This window comes from Meles meles, chromosome 4 (genome assembly GCF_922984935.1).
Source record: "Meles meles chromosome 4, mMelMel3.1 paternal haplotype, whole genome shotgun sequence".
Taxonomy (NCBI): domain Eukaryota; kingdom Metazoa; phylum Chordata; class Mammalia; order Carnivora; family Mustelidae; genus Meles; species Meles meles.
In genome coordinates this window covers 32,462,392-32,479,433 of record NC_060069.1, presented here as the reverse complement: position 1 = coordinate 32,479,433, position 17,042 = coordinate 32,462,392, and the positions used below count along the sequence as shown (strand labels likewise).

The 17,042-nt window shown below is 37.5% G+C and overlaps 1 protein-coding gene across 8 annotated transcripts in view; it reads left to right on the top strand.

The window, feature by feature from the left end:
* The window catches only part of GOLGA4 (golgin A4), a 119,669-nt gene extending 105,618 nt beyond the window's left edge, over positions 1–14,051 (top strand). For 6 of the 8 annotated variants that reach the window (XM_046003811.1, XM_046003809.1, XM_046003816.1 and 3 more), the window contains 3 exons: positions 3,503–3,589; positions 10,719–10,781; positions 13,355–14,051. In XM_046003811.1, coding sequence (XP_045859767.1) covers positions 3,503–3,589; positions 10,719–10,748 — 117 coding nt within the window. In that variant the 3' untranslated portion in view covers positions 10,749–10,781; positions 13,355–14,051. The remainder of the gene's footprint in view (positions 1–3,502; positions 3,590–10,718; positions 10,782–13,354) is intronic. The other 2 variants (XM_046003810.1, XM_046003817.1) reach the window with 1 other exon arrangement.
* The last annotated feature ends 2,991 nt before the right edge of the window (positions 14,052–17,042 follow it).

Sequence of the window (17,042 nt, the reverse complement as noted above, 5' to 3'; positions counted from 1 at the left end):
TTTTTTTAATTCTAGGAATAGCTAAGGCTAATTTTCTGCTTTTTAAAACTAATGAAATATAACGATCTCTTATTAGGTCTTTATTGGATAGTAGCCTGTATCTGAGGTGGGGTAGATAATTTAATGTTACCTTGTTACTGCAGGGAAGGGAGAAGGGTGTATCTTAAAAAAAAAAAAAAAGCTTCTCAGAACTTTAGCTCTATTGGTTCATTTGTGAATCTAAAGCTGTGATGCAGTTTTGCTAAATAAATTGTTTAACCTTTTCTTGGTCTGTGAAATGAAGAGACTGACTGCCTCAAACTGTCTTCTGGAGGTTGCTAACTGAGGAGGATGAAATCTCTACAGAGTCTGAGTCCTCCTAAAGGAAGAGCCAGTCCGAGCATAGATGTGTTTGGGACCAGTGCCTGCCAGCCATGTGCAAGCTTGTGCTTTTGGGGTTGTACAGCTTGTTTTAGGCTGTGACTTAGGAAATAGCTGGAAGGGGTGTCTTCAGAGCACAGTTTGCCCCGTCTAACACCTGACCAGGAATCCGTGTGGCAGATTGCTCTCTCTGGTCTTTAATCGTCAGCATTCAGTGCATCTGGTTACTCCAGATGGTTAGTCAGTCATCGTGCTGTCACATTTTACAGGTGTAAATATAGAAAATCGGCAATACATACTATTCGGCTTAATTTACTGCTTATTTGTTGAGCACTTGCTACATGTGGCCCTTTGTTTATCACCATGATGGGTAGAAAGATGAAATTTGACACTATCACTAAGGTTTTGTTGTTTTTTTTTTTTTACACCATCCCTAATTTTAAGGAGTTTATTATATAGTATGAAAGTGGACCTGTTTGCAGTTAAGCATAAAATGATCCAGAATGTCATCGGGGCTGTTAAGAGAGGCACAGAGTTCTACTGTTGACTCATGGGAAGGTCAAGAAGGACATTGTGGAGGAGCACGTGTATCTGCTGGGCTTTAAAGTCAGGTGGGGGGTATGTGGGGCTGGTTAGGTTTTAATAGATGAACTTAGGACAGGAGGGAAAGCCTAGACAAGAGGTCCAAGGCAGGAAATTGAGTGTGGGTTTTGGAATGACAAGTAGTCTGGTCCAACTGAAACACTGGATCTGTGGTGGAAGTGACTCCTTTTGGAGTGGCACAGAGTGTGGAAGGCATGGAATGTTTTCAGAGTTTTACCTGTAGGGACTGGGGGTGGGGGCGCGGGAGGGCAGTTAACCCTTGAGCAGAGATTGATAAGATCAGAGCTGGTTTTAGATGTATCTCTTACTGATTTGCTTAATTTCCACACATGAACAAAGAATTTGAACTGGAGACCAGGTTGTGGTTTTCAGGGGAGCCAGAGTATATTGTGGCCTTTGTGATTTGATCCTCATCTGCAGTTGTATCTCGTCCCGCAGGATGTGTATGTCATCCCACCTGTGTTTCTTCATCTGCTTTTGCACATAGTGTTCCTTATTAGGCAGATGATTTATTTAAGAAGACCATAGGTAGGACACACATTCTTATAGTATGAGGCTAAGTAAGTGTCCCTTCTTTCTTCTGGCCTTCACTTTCTTTTTCTTGGGTTTTGATCCTCCATGTTAAATTCAGCCTGTTTTCCTTTTCAGTAGAAAGTGTTTCTCATCCTAACCTTTATTAAAGCTCCTCCCTCAAGAACACCTGCCAGGAGATGCCACCTCTAAACCAGGTGGTGCATTAGAACTTTTCCTTACTTCCCAGGGCCTGAGGATATTGTATATAGAATAGACAGTCTGAGTTCTTTCCCAAGATATGGCAGAGAGCCTGGGCTTCTCCGTTTAAGTTTTCTGGCAAGCCAGGAAAGAGCTTTAAATCTTTACTGGGTAATCTGCTGCAATTTCAGGTTCACTGATGAATTTAGAGGTGGGTTTCTCATTAACATTGTCTAGAAACATGAAGAGACAACTAGCGACAGTTCGGGGTTTACTCGTAGACATGTTTGTTTGTGTATGTATGTGATTTCAGAGTGAATATAAGTGGACTTTTGGGTACTTTGAATCTTACCAGCTATTGAAATTAATTCCTAAAAACATAGTATACCAAAAACCATTAAAAAATTGCTTCAGAGTGTTAATGAAAAGAATATTGAAACAATCACTACTTCATATTTCTCTTGTCACTTCATGCCATGTATGCTTAGTTTCTAGACTGGTTTTGCATGGAAGATTCCATTCTATCTAGGCAATGCAATGTAAAGGATGAAGGCTTTGTAAAATGCCTTTGGAATTCTCCAAGAACTGCGTTGTTTTAAATGGTATTTTCTTGATACTCAAAATGGCAGAGGTAAAGATGAAAAGAAGGAAGGGGGCTGAAATCTTGCTGCGTATGGGGTTTGTGGTGGACGAACACTACTAGTTGAAATAAGTATTAGAAGTATCTAAAGTGCCTTGCCTAGGCTTGGCACATAATAAGAATTTTAAGAACATTAATTTCTTTCCTTCCTGGAAATAATTATACATTATATATGATGTGAGTTTGTAAAATTTTTGGTTAACTCTATTATGTCATCTTTTCCTCAGTGACCTTCTCTAGTCCCCAGCCTCCTCACACACACACACACACACACACAGTCTGTTTAACTGTGAACCAAGAGTGTAGAGTGAGTTCTCTAGGTGACCCTGCCATCCTCTGTGGGAATCCTCAGGGGAGAGCACTAGCACCTGAATTTGTATGTAAGCACTGAACTTTGTTATCCTACTTATTTCGTGAGTGTATCTTATTTCATAAGGTATCTTCTTTCCTCTCTGTCTCCCTCAAAACATCTCATCTTGATACAAAATAGGGAATTTCCACCTTTGAGGAGAATTTTCCACGAACTTTTGGGTGACAGTCTGACTTACGGTATATTCATTTAGATCTGCACAATTTATGATCTTGTTTTGCAAGCCACCATGTGTAATGTTTTGATTCATCATGTTTTCTACCAAACAAAACATCTTGTGTTTATTTAAAATGTAATTTGTATTTCTCTTAGGCTGATGTGCTGCATGTTGTAAAAAATACCTACTAAGCATGTTCATGTTCATGCAGTAGCCCATGTTTATGAGATATATGATGTGATTTAGTTAAAGCTGAACTTGGGAGTTATCTAATTCTGATTATTTAGAGCATATGTTTGGCAATACATCACTTACTAGATAGATTTCTACAAATAAAAAGCCTAATAAAATGAATGAGTTATAAAGTTTCATCTTAATTAAGACAAAGGGCCAAGAGCATTAGAACTTTATATAGCTTCATGCTATTGTAATTGCATCTTCTTGAAATAATATCAACCCAGACATTGTGAAGAGTCTTTTTAAATTGAAATTCTAGTGTTGACTGCTATTTCCTTGACTAATACCTTCACATCATACTTCTTTGGTCGTGGCTTCCATTGAGAGCACTAAAGAATCCCACCAGCAGAACATGTCAGAATGGGGTGAGACTTCATCTGCTTTATTGTCTATTAGTGATCATCTCTGGTTGTTTTTCTTGTAGACTATGGCAAAGGTTATAACCACTGTACTGAAGTTCCCTGATGATCAGACTCAGAAAATTTTGGAAAGAGAAGATGCTCGGCTTATGGTAAGCTTTAAAAGTAGGCTACAGATAGAAGACGACTTTATCCTATTTTTTTGTAAAGACTTTGAGTTGGTAAAAGACATTTTAAATCTTTAGTTTTTACTGTACCTAGCCTAAAAAGTGAGAGTGACTCTACATTAGGAGAGTTTAACCAAGGGCAAATATGAATTGGTGTCCTCAAGGAAGGAACAGCTCTTCTTCAAGAGCGTTTATGAGGTTGACACCCTTATATGCTGTATGTGGGATTTCCTGAACTTGGGCTATTTATGGAAAGTACAGAAAAGGCATTTGTTCTGGTATCTCCAGTAATAATTTTTTTTAAAGATTTTATTTATTTATTTATTTGACAGAGAGAGAGAGAGAGAGGGAGGGAGAGAACAAGCACAAGCAGGGGAAGAAGCAGGCAGAGGGAGCAGCAGGCTTCCCGTCGAGCAGGGAGCCCAGTGCGGGGCTCAGTTCTGAGAACCCTGGGATCAGGACCCCAGCCAAAGGCAGCCGCTTAACTGACTGAGCCACCCAGATACCCCTCCAGTAATAATTTTTAAAACCAGTTTGCAGCATGATGTTTGATGTTCTGTAGATTACATCTCTCTTTCCTACTTCAGTTATTTTCAAATACAATAATTCTGAGTGAAGAATTTAAGCATTTTCAGTTTTTGACATACCCAGCAAGGGAAATGTGGATAACTGAATTAATTAGGAACCTTTGTGTGAAGTCAGCTATAATTGAAATGAAGCAAATACATACTTTATAAATTATGCAGAATTAGTCCCATGCCTAACTTTTTGCCCTGGGCTAGTAATTCAGTAAGAAGATCAATTCTAAGCAGAGTGTGAAATTTGTAAAGTCTTAGGGCCTGCCCCAGCTTTCTCTTTCTGCTTCCTTTTCTTGTCTTGCTGGTAGCCTACAGCACCGTTCATATTCTCCCATTTCTTGTTTCATGATCCCAGCACACTGTTCTCTTCTCTCTCCTCACTAAAGCAAGCAAAGATTTTCTCCTTTATGATAGGTTAGTCTATGTCTGACTATCTCCAGTAAGAAGGACTATGTCAGTAAACCTCTCGAAGCATCCCATCTTATCTCAACAGAGTATGTCTCTTACAAAAGTTCTTGCTTATCTTGAGCCCCAATCTTCCTTCCTGTAGTTGTTACCAATTTGTTCTGTTTCTAACCCATGGAACTCAACCAAAAGTCTGGGGATAGACTGAGTGGAGTACTTTTCCTCTCCAGTCCAGACACCCTGCACCTGTCAGCCATTTCTTTCTTTCTTTTTTTAATTTGCCCATTTTATTTATTTTCTTTTTAAGTTAGGTTCCATGCACGATGTGGGGCTTGAACTTGTAGCCCTGAGATCAAGAATTGTATCCTGGAGCACCTGGCCGGCTCAGTTAGTAGAGCATGTGACTCTTGATTTCAGAGTCATGAGTTCAAGTCCTGTGTTGGGCATGGAGCATAGTTAAAGAAAGAAAAAGTTGCATCCCTGCCGACTGAGCCAGCCAGGTGTGATGCTTCTCTCCTCTGATGCATTACGCAGGGCCAGTCGTGAGGGAATCCCAGTGCCTCAGGCACATCCTGACCTCCTCTTCTTGTTTTCTCTAAAGTCATCCCAGCATCCCTGACTTTTGACCCAGTACTCCATTGCATATTATATCATATACCTTTTGTATATTTTCTGAGACAGTTGCAGTTATTTTGGTTAGCATTTAAGTATTTTTTGGAAAGCATTCCTCCCTGTAGCTAGTGGCCTGAAAAACATTGTTATACCTCTGTAGTTATTTCTGGTGACAAATATTTTTTACAAGAAGTATATCACTATAATATATGCCCTTGGTCAGTAGAATATTGTTTTAACGTATTGCAAATATTAATTCTAAAACCATGTAGTTACTCGGAGTAGTTTTCCTCCTCACTGAATAAAACAGCTGTGTCTTCGTGAAAATAAAACTCTCCAGTGCAATTGGAACCTGTCCCCACGATTCTGTCATTATGGCCCAGTTTAAGAAAATATTTTTAAATGATCTAATATAGTTTTGTTCATTCTCCCATGGCCTCTTTATCATCTTGATGTTGGGGTATGGCAAACTCTTCTCTTACTGTTGGGCTACATTTTATCATGGCTTTGGCAATATGGTGGGAAATATTCCCCTTCACCCCATACTCACATGCAGTCTTAGATTGGTTTGTCTTGAAGGAAATGAATTGAATTGATTTATATAAGTAGTGAACCATGTAAAGAAAAACCTTTTTAAAGCAGATGGAAATTCTTTTTCTTTTTTTGGTTGACTGAAAAGAAGTCTTTGAAAAACATTATGCTCTTTATTCCTGGATAAAGTGCTCATTCTAGGTAGGGATAAAGTGGTGACTGTTCATTTCTTCCTGAAATAATCTTCCCTTGTCCCAAAGGCTGACCTGCCCAGGAAGAAAGTCCCACTCTTTCCACTGCTGCTTCAGGCAGAGTCTTATCCATCATTAGCTTTTTCTTAATGAATGAGTTCAGTCAGTAGTTACCTACTCTTCTGTTCATTGTGGCAGGTATAGGAAAATTGGAGATATGGAAGAGAATTGTTGTTTGACCTTGTGTTTTAGGGGGAAACTAAAGTTTTTAGTTTTAGGGGGAAGAGGTAGCACACATTCATTATGCACAAATAAAAGATATGTCTAGTAATATAATTCAAATAATAAAAATAAATGCTTTGGAAATATGAAATAATGTATAATAAGCATGAAGTGAGGCCCAAAGATGGCTTGTAGATCAATTTGAGTCACCTTTTGTTGGTTTGAGATTCTTGATACTTGAGAATGATTCATGGTTGGTGTTTACATTTGATGAAAAATTCAGATTGTTGTTGATTGAGAAAGTTGAACCAAAAAACATACTAGCCTATAAGATTGCTACCATTCATAAAATGAGCAGTAAGAACCATTGTCTTTGAACAAGTCTCTTGAAATTATAACTTACTTTTTTACTCCTGTCCAATGAGCTATAGCTGATTAGAATAAAACACTACAAAGCAGACTGAATTCAGTTTTCCTTCTTTTCTTTTTTTTTAAAGATTTTATTTATTTATTTGAGGGAAAGAGAGAGCACAAGCACAGAGGCTGCAGAGTGAGAGGGGGAAGCAGGCTCTCTGCTGAGCAGGAAGCCCGATGCAAGACTTGATCCCAGAACCCTGGGATCATGACCTGAGCTGGAGGCAGATGCTTAACCTACTGAGCCACTCAGGTGTCCCAATTATTTTTTGACTTCTCTTCATATGATAGATAAGATATTCAAAGAAAGATACTTATATCGTTTCAATGTAAATATATATCTTTCTCAACTATATAGAAAACAGGCTTTTTAAGGACTTTATTAAATGAGCATTTAAAAACTGTTTAGTGGGTGCCTGGGTGGCTCAGTGGGTTAAGGTTAAGCCTCTGCCTTCGACTCAGGTCATGATCTCAGGGTCCTGGGATCGAGTCCCACATTGGGCTCTCTGCTCAGCGGTGAGTCTGCTTCCCTCTCTCTCTCTGCCTGCCTCTCTGCCTGTGATCTCTCTCTGTTTGATAAATAAATAAAATCTTAAGGAAAAAAAAATAAAATAAAAACTGTTTAGTGACATTAGCTTTAAATGTGTGTTCCAGTTGGATGTTTTCTGTAATTTGTTATAAATGTGCAGTACAGTTTCCATTGTATTTAAAATCAGCACCTTGTGTACTTTGTTATTTTAGCTTTGGAGGCTGAAGAGCTGGTAAAAGTAAACCAAAACAAACCCAAGCACGTTGCAGAGCTGCCTTCCCACCCATTAATTTTGGGGATGCTCGAGAGAGAGTGTGGACCGCACTTTGTGCTGACGGTGCATGGCCACGCCAGTGTTTGCATTATTTAGTGGGTATTGTAGGAGGAATGCAGTCTAAAACTTTGCTTTGTGACTCAGATGATTATGTATTTGCTTTTTGGCATTGATCAAAGAATTTCTGTGACTGCTGATAAGGTATTTCTCAATATACCTCTTTTTACTCTTATCTCCTCTCCCCTCTCAGTTAGTTTTACACTCTGTATTTGAAAACTCCATTACAGAAAACAACAGTTATTACTTAATAAGTGGTTTCAGAGTTTAACCCAATTTCAAGATTATATTTCATAGATGAGAAGTTATTATCTGTCAAGATTAAATTGTACAGCATAATTAAATTCTGGCTTTTTTGAGGGCTGTGATGTATAGAGAAGGAATCCTAGTCCTTTACTGACAGGTCTCAGAGCCTCTGTTTCTTGACAAAACAAACATGCCCTTATTAGGATTGTTGGAAGACCGGAGTTTAGTGCTTGCCCTGGGGTTTTGAGATGATGGTACAGGGGGCAGTGATGATCACTTAGCCACCACATAGCAATACGTGTGTGTGAAATGTCTTTCCTAGAAAAGGAGACTTAGAAAGGTCAGTTAATATAATGTGTGTAAGATCAGCCATTAAAGATGTTAGGAGGATAGTCAGGTCATTTCGCAGCAAGGATACCAGCTCAGAAAATGTCCCCATGTCCATTCCAGTGCCTTAGAGTGCCAGCCATAAGCAACACTGCTGTGGTGAGAGCCTGCGTCTCACCAGCCTAGCCTGACTAGCCCTTGAGCAAGCCCCTTTCATATTCCATGTTTCTGGCCTGCACCAGTGAAATGAGCTTGTAGGATTATTCTATTCCTAAGTTTCTTTCTCCCTTAAGTTCTGAATTATTTGTAGATTTTCAAGTTTTAGATTTGTTTCAAGTGGGAAAAAATTGCCTTATGTACAACAGGCAGAAGTTCAAAAGAAAATTCACATACTATACGCACACAGTTTTTGGTGAGAACAGCCTTTTTCTTTCTCTTAGCTTCTCAGCTTACTGTGCCTGATACTCCATTTTGTGGTGGTTTAAGCAGTTTAGATGGCCAGAGTAGACTAGATACTTGAGTAACAGGGTAGGAGCTAGAGTACATACAAAAGTCTTTGACTTGTCTATTTTTTTTTTTTAAGATTTTATTTATTTATTTGACAGACAGAGATCACAAGTAGGCAGAGAGGCAGGCACAGAGAGAGGGGGAAGCAGGCTTCCTGCCAAGCAGAGAGCCCGATGCGGGACTCGATCCCAGGACCCTGAGATCATGACCTGAGCCGAAGGCAGCGGCTTAACCCACTGAGCCACCCAGGCGCCCCTGACTTGTCTATTTTTTAATTTAGGATAATTTTATTAAGAAAGTTTCTTTCAGTCAGGTGCTAACTCATCTCTTGGACTTGATAGGTTCTTTTGTTATATAGACATCTCTTTTAAAAAGTGTTCTTAGAAATTCATTTTTCTTTTCAGGATGCTAGCAAACTGAATGACATGTTTCACCTAGATGGCTATTTTCTTGATGACTCCATGGAAGGAAAATTTTTTTTCTCTTCTGTTGAAGAAGATTTGGCTTATTTTCATCCCCCATCCACTCTTGTCATTTTTAAAAATTTGATTTTGATTTCATGTTTGCTTTTCTTTCACACTGATCCTTTGTGTTGCATTAAGTTCTTGATCAGTCCTTGCCCTCAATCAGTCTTGTACTTAAGTTAATGTTTCTCACTTTTTCCCTTCAGTTGGAATTTTAAGAATCTCTTCTGAGTTAATAATTCATCTGAGGTTTTCAAGCATTATTAGATATAGAACTTTTCTATCCCAGAAGAGACTTACCTTTGCTATTGTGTGGGCTCAGTAGATGCATGGAAGGTGGATCAGGAAACAGATGCAAATAGATACTGATGCAAAGTGAAAACTACTGTACGGATAAAGTACGTACTTATTGTCTCAAGTGGTTTTGACTCTTGATTTTGTTAGAATTATATAATATGTGGTCATTGCAAAAGAAAACATTGCAAACAATTCAGAATCATATTACACGGAGAGGGAGATCTTCATGTTTTCAGCTTTCCAACACTTTTTCTACCATGCTAGGATTATCTCTGTTAATAGTCTGGTGAATATCCCCAGGCTTTTTAATAATTTTATAAATATATATTTATAATTAAATTTTTAAACACAAGTATTTTATAAAAGTGGCAGAATGCAACAGCTTGCTTTTTTTACTTAACATATTTCTGTTTTATTCCACCTCATTACAAATTGGTGTACCTTATTCTTTTTACTGGCTGATTGTATGATTATATGGATGTCCTACAATTTAGTTCACCAATATCCCATTGATGGACACGTAGGCCATTTCCAATTTTTCAATACTTAACAAGCACAGACACAGGGAGCATCTATATCCATATATTTATTATATATATATATATAATATTTTTGCCTACTTCTGCAACTTTTTCAATAGGATCCTGACCTTACTGTGTTATGTGTGTTGTAGATATTATTTTCTTGTTTGTCTTTTGATTTTGCTGCTTCTTACTAACTGCACCATTAAATATAACAGATAAGTAAAATGATTCTTCTGATGGTTACACTAAAAACAGACTCAGATTTTATAAATAACCCCTTTTTTTACTAATGCTATTTTAAAGCTAACTAGAAAGCTAATTAATACTTTTAGATAGGACAAAGAATTTAAGAAAGTTGTACAGTAAAAAGTGTGTTTGAGATTGGGTCCCTTTGAATGGAAATTTCGGTTTCGGTCATCATTCCTAAAACCATTCCTGACAATATACTGTTGAATTACAAGAGGGTTATTTAGTGAGAAAATGGACAAATATTAGGAATAACAATTCAGCATATAGACATACTATATTCACACCCAACAACATTTTCCCCCAAATTTTTTATGGTAAATTGAGATCATATAAATCAAATTTTAACATGTACTTTAATGGAATTATGAAAGAGATCTTTTTATAAAGCAATTAATCATACCCAATCAATCTACTGTGTATTTACTTAAAGTGTGAAGTACCTTTAATTACGTTGTTCAAATTTTTAAAGTGAAGTTGCAAATGAAAGCTACATAATATATTTACTTAGGATGGGAGGGAGGTGTTACAGATTGCTTATATTTAGCCTATGCTCCCTTGATTTGGGGAGATTTGAGAAAATGTTAAGTACATTCTGTTTAATCCTTTGAAATTCATATACACATATAATCTGTTTTATATTAAGTCTTAAAACTAACCCAATAAGCTTTTTTTCTTCCTGGCTTGTAGTATACTTCACCTCGCAGTGGTATCTTCTGAGTAAACCATCAGTCTGTGCTTAGTTAGCATGTGGTGAGTGAAGAATAATGTCTTGTGTCTTTTGTGCAAAAATCCAATGTATTGCATGATACTAACCATTTCGCTGGAATTCTTTTGCTCTTTTGTTTAATGAGTATATGATTATGCCATGGGTTAATATAGGTATTTTCCATTAATTCTGTTTTATAGATTAATAATATATAGATTAATAATCACCACCACCAGTAAGAGTTACATAATTTTGGGAAATTTTACTTCTTTAAATAATAATTGAAAGTTTAAAAATTCCTCTTTAAAATTTTATTAATTGGAAAAAATTTATGTATTTTATCATCTTTTTTGTTTTATTTATGTATTTTATCATCTTTTTTGTTTTCTTTCCCCCCAAGAATGGTCTTTGTAATTAAATTAATAAAGATTGTGAAAGAGAAATGAAAAATCATTTTGTAGATAGAGGTGAAACGATGTATTTCACAAAACCAGAATTTAAAATATTGTAAGGCCCACTTAGCAAGGCCAATCTGAAATAATGAAAAACTAGTAAAGTTGATTTAAAATAAATGCAGTTTTATTACTTCCTGGGATCATATAGTACAACAAGGACTCCTCTGTCCCGAGGAGACCTTTAGGCAGCCTGCTTCGATTGAATGTGGCTGTTTGTGGTTAGCATATTGTTACTATACTGCCTTCACCATTTCAACACCCCTGCCATCAGCTCCATGTATTAGTCATGCTGGTGGCTTGAGTTGGCACCCCCTAACATTTAGGGTACATCGTTACCTCTGACTTTGCCACTGTTTTTACAAATGAGAAATAAGTTGGATTGCAGTTAATAGAGCTTAGTTGAATTAAGATAAAGATTCTCTGTGACTATTAATTCAGCTAGGATTCAGCTAATGGTATCAAGGTTTAAAATGCCAAATATACGGTTTTCTTTTTTAATCTTTTAGCTTTAAAAATCATTTATGACTGCATTTGAGTCTCATTTTGATTTTAGTGTATATCGATTAACCTGCCTTAGTGCTTATCTAGAACTATCTTTAGTCTTCTACGTCCCTTACATTTTCCTTTTTTCATGGTATTATAAATACTGCATCATGCTTGTCTTTGTATCATCTAAATACTATCATTTATCACTGGAAGTGTGTACTATGTAGCATTTTATCAGTTGATTAATTGATTGTCTCTTCAACTTTTATTTTGAAAAATTTCAAACATAAGATTTTTAAAAATGGTGCAGTGAACACATATATACCCTTCACCTATATTCACCAATTCTTAACCTTTTGCAAGATTTCCTCACTTGTCTCGCTCTTGCTCTTTCTACATATATATCTTCCCCTCTCTTAACACTTGACCATTGCTTGCAAACACTTGTGCTTGCAACCATTTGACAATAACTTGCAAAGTTGCAAAATAAATACTTTAGAAAATATCTTTAAGCACAAGAGCATTTTCCTACAAACTCAACAATATAATTAACCACTCTCGGGAAATTTAATATTAACATAATACTGTTACCTAATATTAGTAAATATTCACATTTTTCCAGTTTTTCAAATAATGTCTTTGATAATTTTTTAAAATTCCAGGATCCACTCAGAGATTGCACATTTCATGTCATTGTCATGTTTTTCTAGTTTCTTTTAAACTAGAAAAGTTCTCCCAGCCTTTTTTTTTTTTTTGTCTTTCATGATATTGACATTGTGCAGCATTATTGAATCATGTATGAATGTCTTTTCCCACAACAGTACAAGCTAAGGTTTCAAAATAATAACTGACACAGAAACTTAAATATGACAGATCTTTCTCTCTTCTCTAGATTTCCAGGACCAGCATGGTTATTGAGCAAGTTTTATAAATAATACACTGTTGGGTGTACATCATGAATATCAGTGGATTATATTTTTCACTTATAAATTGTAAAGATCTTCAGACTTTAAAACTTTTTCTTTCCACTAAATATGTATTAAAAGTTTCTATTAATTTTATTTAGTAATTTTATTTTTGTGGCATTTTAAATTAATCTGGCTACTGGCTTTTAGCATTTTAATCAGAAAAGCCTTATTAGGAATCATTCATTAACATCATTTCTCTTAGCATTTTCAGGTTTTTAAAATTGAGTTTGTTAATTTCTGATGAGGCATAGCTTTTTTACACCAAAATGCTGTTTGTCCTTTGCTGCCGTGCATTTCATTCTGGGAGAATTGAAATATGTAGAAAAGCCCGCACATTAGAGAAAAGGAAAGAACTCTCTATCCCGTTTAAATCTCAATAGCCATGTCCTTGTGAGGTTCTGCCAAGACAGCACACATACTCCTGGCTTCTCCAGCTATGACCAGTAGCCTTCAGGACATGTGCAAGGTGGCAGTTCTAGATGTCACTGAAACGTCCTGTCTTTCAGGATCGCTGATCTGTAGGATCCATAGGTCAGAAGAACATTAATTTTTAGGTTTTCTTTTTTGGAGATAGTATTTAGAGAATATTTCTACTTTAACCCCTAGACCATAGAATATAATTTTATTTTAACTTGGAAAAAAACAATCTCCCAAAAAGTTGGCTTAAATTTTTTTTTTCTTTATCCTTTTTCCCTTTTTCTTTTCCAGTCATGGCTCCGATCGTCGTCTTGAAGAAACAGGGTGGTGGTGTGGGGCAGGCATGAAGCACTGTCTGTGTTTGCCCCTTTGAGAAGCGCAAACTGTTATTCAGGGCGCGTTACAGAGCCAAAGACCAAGAGAAACCTGACACTGGCCCGCAGATACATTGCAGAATGCCTTTCAGATCGATTATATCAGCGGAGAAATGGGGATAGTTTTTTTTTCTTTTTTGTTGGAGGAGTTTTATGTTGTTTAAAAGATACTTTGAATAACCCAACCTGACTTATGGGCTCATTTAATGTTCCTTTTTTCCATTCTTCTTGTCCCTCTTTTTAAAGAACTGCTTGCCTTTCCTATTTATTTTTAGGGTGATTTCTTTTTAAAGACTTGTGCAATACATTTTGAGGTGAAACTTAGTAGATTTTTTCTGATAAATTAGAACATTTAATTGAGTATTTTATCAGATTGATTTGTTGAATATTTGCTAAAGACTAGTCCTCTAAGCTATACATATGATAAATCCAAACAGCAGTACCTCATTGTTTACTTAGCTTTTGTACTTATATTTTTCAGAGGAAAAAAATACTACTGTAAATTGTAAATAGTCAATATTGTATTGTATGCATACTGTATTGTATGCAGATCTGTGACTCTTGGCAATGTCATTTGGAAGAACAGATAAATAAAGTTTATTTACTATATAAAACTTGCTTATTGTGCTTTTTTACTGTGTTGGAATCTACAAAATAGGTAAGAAGTAATGTTCTATCTGGGTGAATATTTTGAGGAACTGTTTGTCAAGATCGCTAAACCCTAACCATTTGGAAAGATTTTTTATGTTCAAAATTAGCATGACCAAGTTAGAAGAAGTATGGAAACAAAAAATACTTCATGATGTGTGTTTCAGGAGACTGCCAACTTGGGGACGCCTCCTGCTCTGGAGTAGACCATACTTTGATTCTTTTTAAACTTAATGAGAGAGCATCTCTTGGACAGGAAGAGATGGGAACTGTTCAGAGGGTTTCACACACCCTTCATATTCTGGCAAACACAGTACTCAGTATGTGGGTATACCTAACCTCTGCCCCAAGGTGGGATCTCAATTATCCAGACAATGTGGACCTTCGCATTGCTGGTGTATCTTATAAAGAATGGGCACCTCGGAGGGGTAATGACCAGTGGGTCTTCCTAGCTAACCCACAGCCGATTCCTTTGAGGACTACTGTTTTAGCAAGGGGAGGACGTCTTCTTACCCACCCACCCCCTTTTTAAATCAGGATTCACTTAAGGGGCAAAATTTTGTGCCACCAAAGGGTTTCTGACAACAGTCATGACTTCTTACCTTTTTAATACATCTTTTATTAAGGTAGAAATTGTGGACTCCTATAAAAGTTATATACAACTTGCTACTAATGCGGTTATGGAGCTAAGCATATCGAAAAGTGTGTTGGGGTCAGCACACTTTTCCTAGAAAGGGTCAGAGTCAGATAGTATTTGCTTTATAGGCCAAACAGTCTAGGCCACAAGCCACACGCTCCCCCTGCTCCCACCCCGTCACTGGAGTACAAATACAATCCTAGGTAATATATAAATTAATGACCATAGCCATGTTTCAGTAAAACTTCATTTATAAAAGCAGGTGGCAGGCTGGATTTGGCTCACAGGCTTTATTTGCCAACCCTTGAGGAAGTGAACAAGCTGGATCTTAAACATCGAATTTGGGGAAGGGTGCTCATTGGTTAAATCAGGAGTTGCTTGTTTTTCCTCAGTGCAGGCTTATAGCCTCTCAGAAGAAAGTACAACAAATTCAGTTTGCCTTGATTAAGAATGATGATGACATTTTCTCAATGACTTGTTTCAGCAAGAAGTTTCAAGTCTTACACTGAACCCAGTGTCAGGGTCTCAGACCCACCTGGGACCTTTTCTTGAAAACCTCCCTATATCTGTCCCTGATTGATGCCTGGGGAAATGAGAGTTTTCCAGAAATACTTACAGGATGTGTTTGCATCATAGAATACAGACTGTTGAGTACTTTGCCCTCTACTTGGATTGTTACTTGCAGACAAAGAAGGAGGTTTGTGATGGCTGAGGGTCAGCCCAAGGCCGCAGAGAGAGAGCTGTGATCCCCACACTTAGATCCTGACCCTGGAGCTCTGAACCCAAGGCTTTCTCCAAGACCTCATGACTGCAGCACACGAGAGGTTGATGGAGTAAATTTATTGCCAGGAAACTAGCATTTCACTTTGAAAGGGGTTAGATCCTAGAAAGATGTTGCATTTGCAAGTTTTTGGTAAAAATCTCACTTGTAGCTCTAGGAATTAATTTTCTACCCACTTTGTCAGGTCAGATGCATGTGAATCTTGGTAGACGACTACCTTTATGTTGATGTCTGTCTTAGTCTGTTCACGCTGCTGTAACAAGAACACCGCAAACTGGGGGCTTATAAACATTGAACATTTATTTCTCACCGGCCCATGGTCCGCGAGGTCCACGGTAGCGGCACTGGCATATTTGGTGTCTGGCAAGGGCCCACTTCCTAGTTTGTAGGTGGCTTTTCGCTCTGGCCTCACACAGAAGGAAGGCAGGAGTTTGGTTTCTCTGGCCTCTTTTATAAGGGCATTTATCCCATTCATGAGGGCTCCACCTTCGTGACCTGATCACCTCCCAGAGGCCCCACTTCCACACACCATCACACTGGGGGATAGGTTTTAACCTGAATTTTGGGGCGACACAAACATTCAATCTGTAACAACTTGAAAATTTTTGAATTAGGCATTTATCAATTAAAGGACTGGAACACCTTTTTTTTTTTTTTTTTTTTTTTTTCTGTTGTGTGTTTCCTTCTCTTCTTACAAAAGTTCACTGGCCGGAAAAACTGCCTATGGAGAAAGAAGGACACAGATGCTAGAAGCACACTTATGCCTTTCTCTTGGCGCGGGCGCCGAGGATGGGGATGGCTTCCTTGTAGCTTCCTTAACCCTCCATAGCAAGCAGGGGTCTGAGGCTGAAGGAGAAAATAATGTGTTGGGACTGAAATTCCTTTAAGCAGGAAAGAACTTTTCATTTTATTTTCTTTCTGATTCTGAAAGAAATTTAGGTTCATTGTAGACAATTTGGAGAATACATTTTAAAAAGATAAAATAATCTTCCAGAATCCCCCACCAAGAAAACAACACCATGGGGCGCCTGGGTGGCTCAGTTGGTTAAACTTCTGCCTTTGGCTCAGGTCAGGATCCCAGGGTCCTAGGATTGAGCCCCACTTCAGGATCCCTTCTCAGCAGGGAACCTGTTTCTTCTTCTCTGCTGCTCTCCCTCGTGCTCTCACTCTCTCGCACATGAATAAAGTCTTTTAAAAAAAAGAAGAAAATACCACCATTACTACTTTCGTGCCTTTATTTCTATTCTTATTTTATTTTATCATTATTTTTTTTGGTGCCTTTAATCATGACTATTTTTCTAAGGCGTGAATGGATGTATGGAAGCACAGGCTGTGTGTGTGTGTGTGTCTACATACATGCCTACATTTATATGTCTATTTACATTCAGGGCCATTAAAATTTCTTTGAAACTATATCTAATTGCTGCATATTTTATTCAATGGATGCATCACTGTTTAATCCCTTTTTCTCCTGTTGACATTTAGTTCAGGTGTAGCTAGTCACTTTCATTTAGTACTCCAAGGTGATCTTCCTGCCCA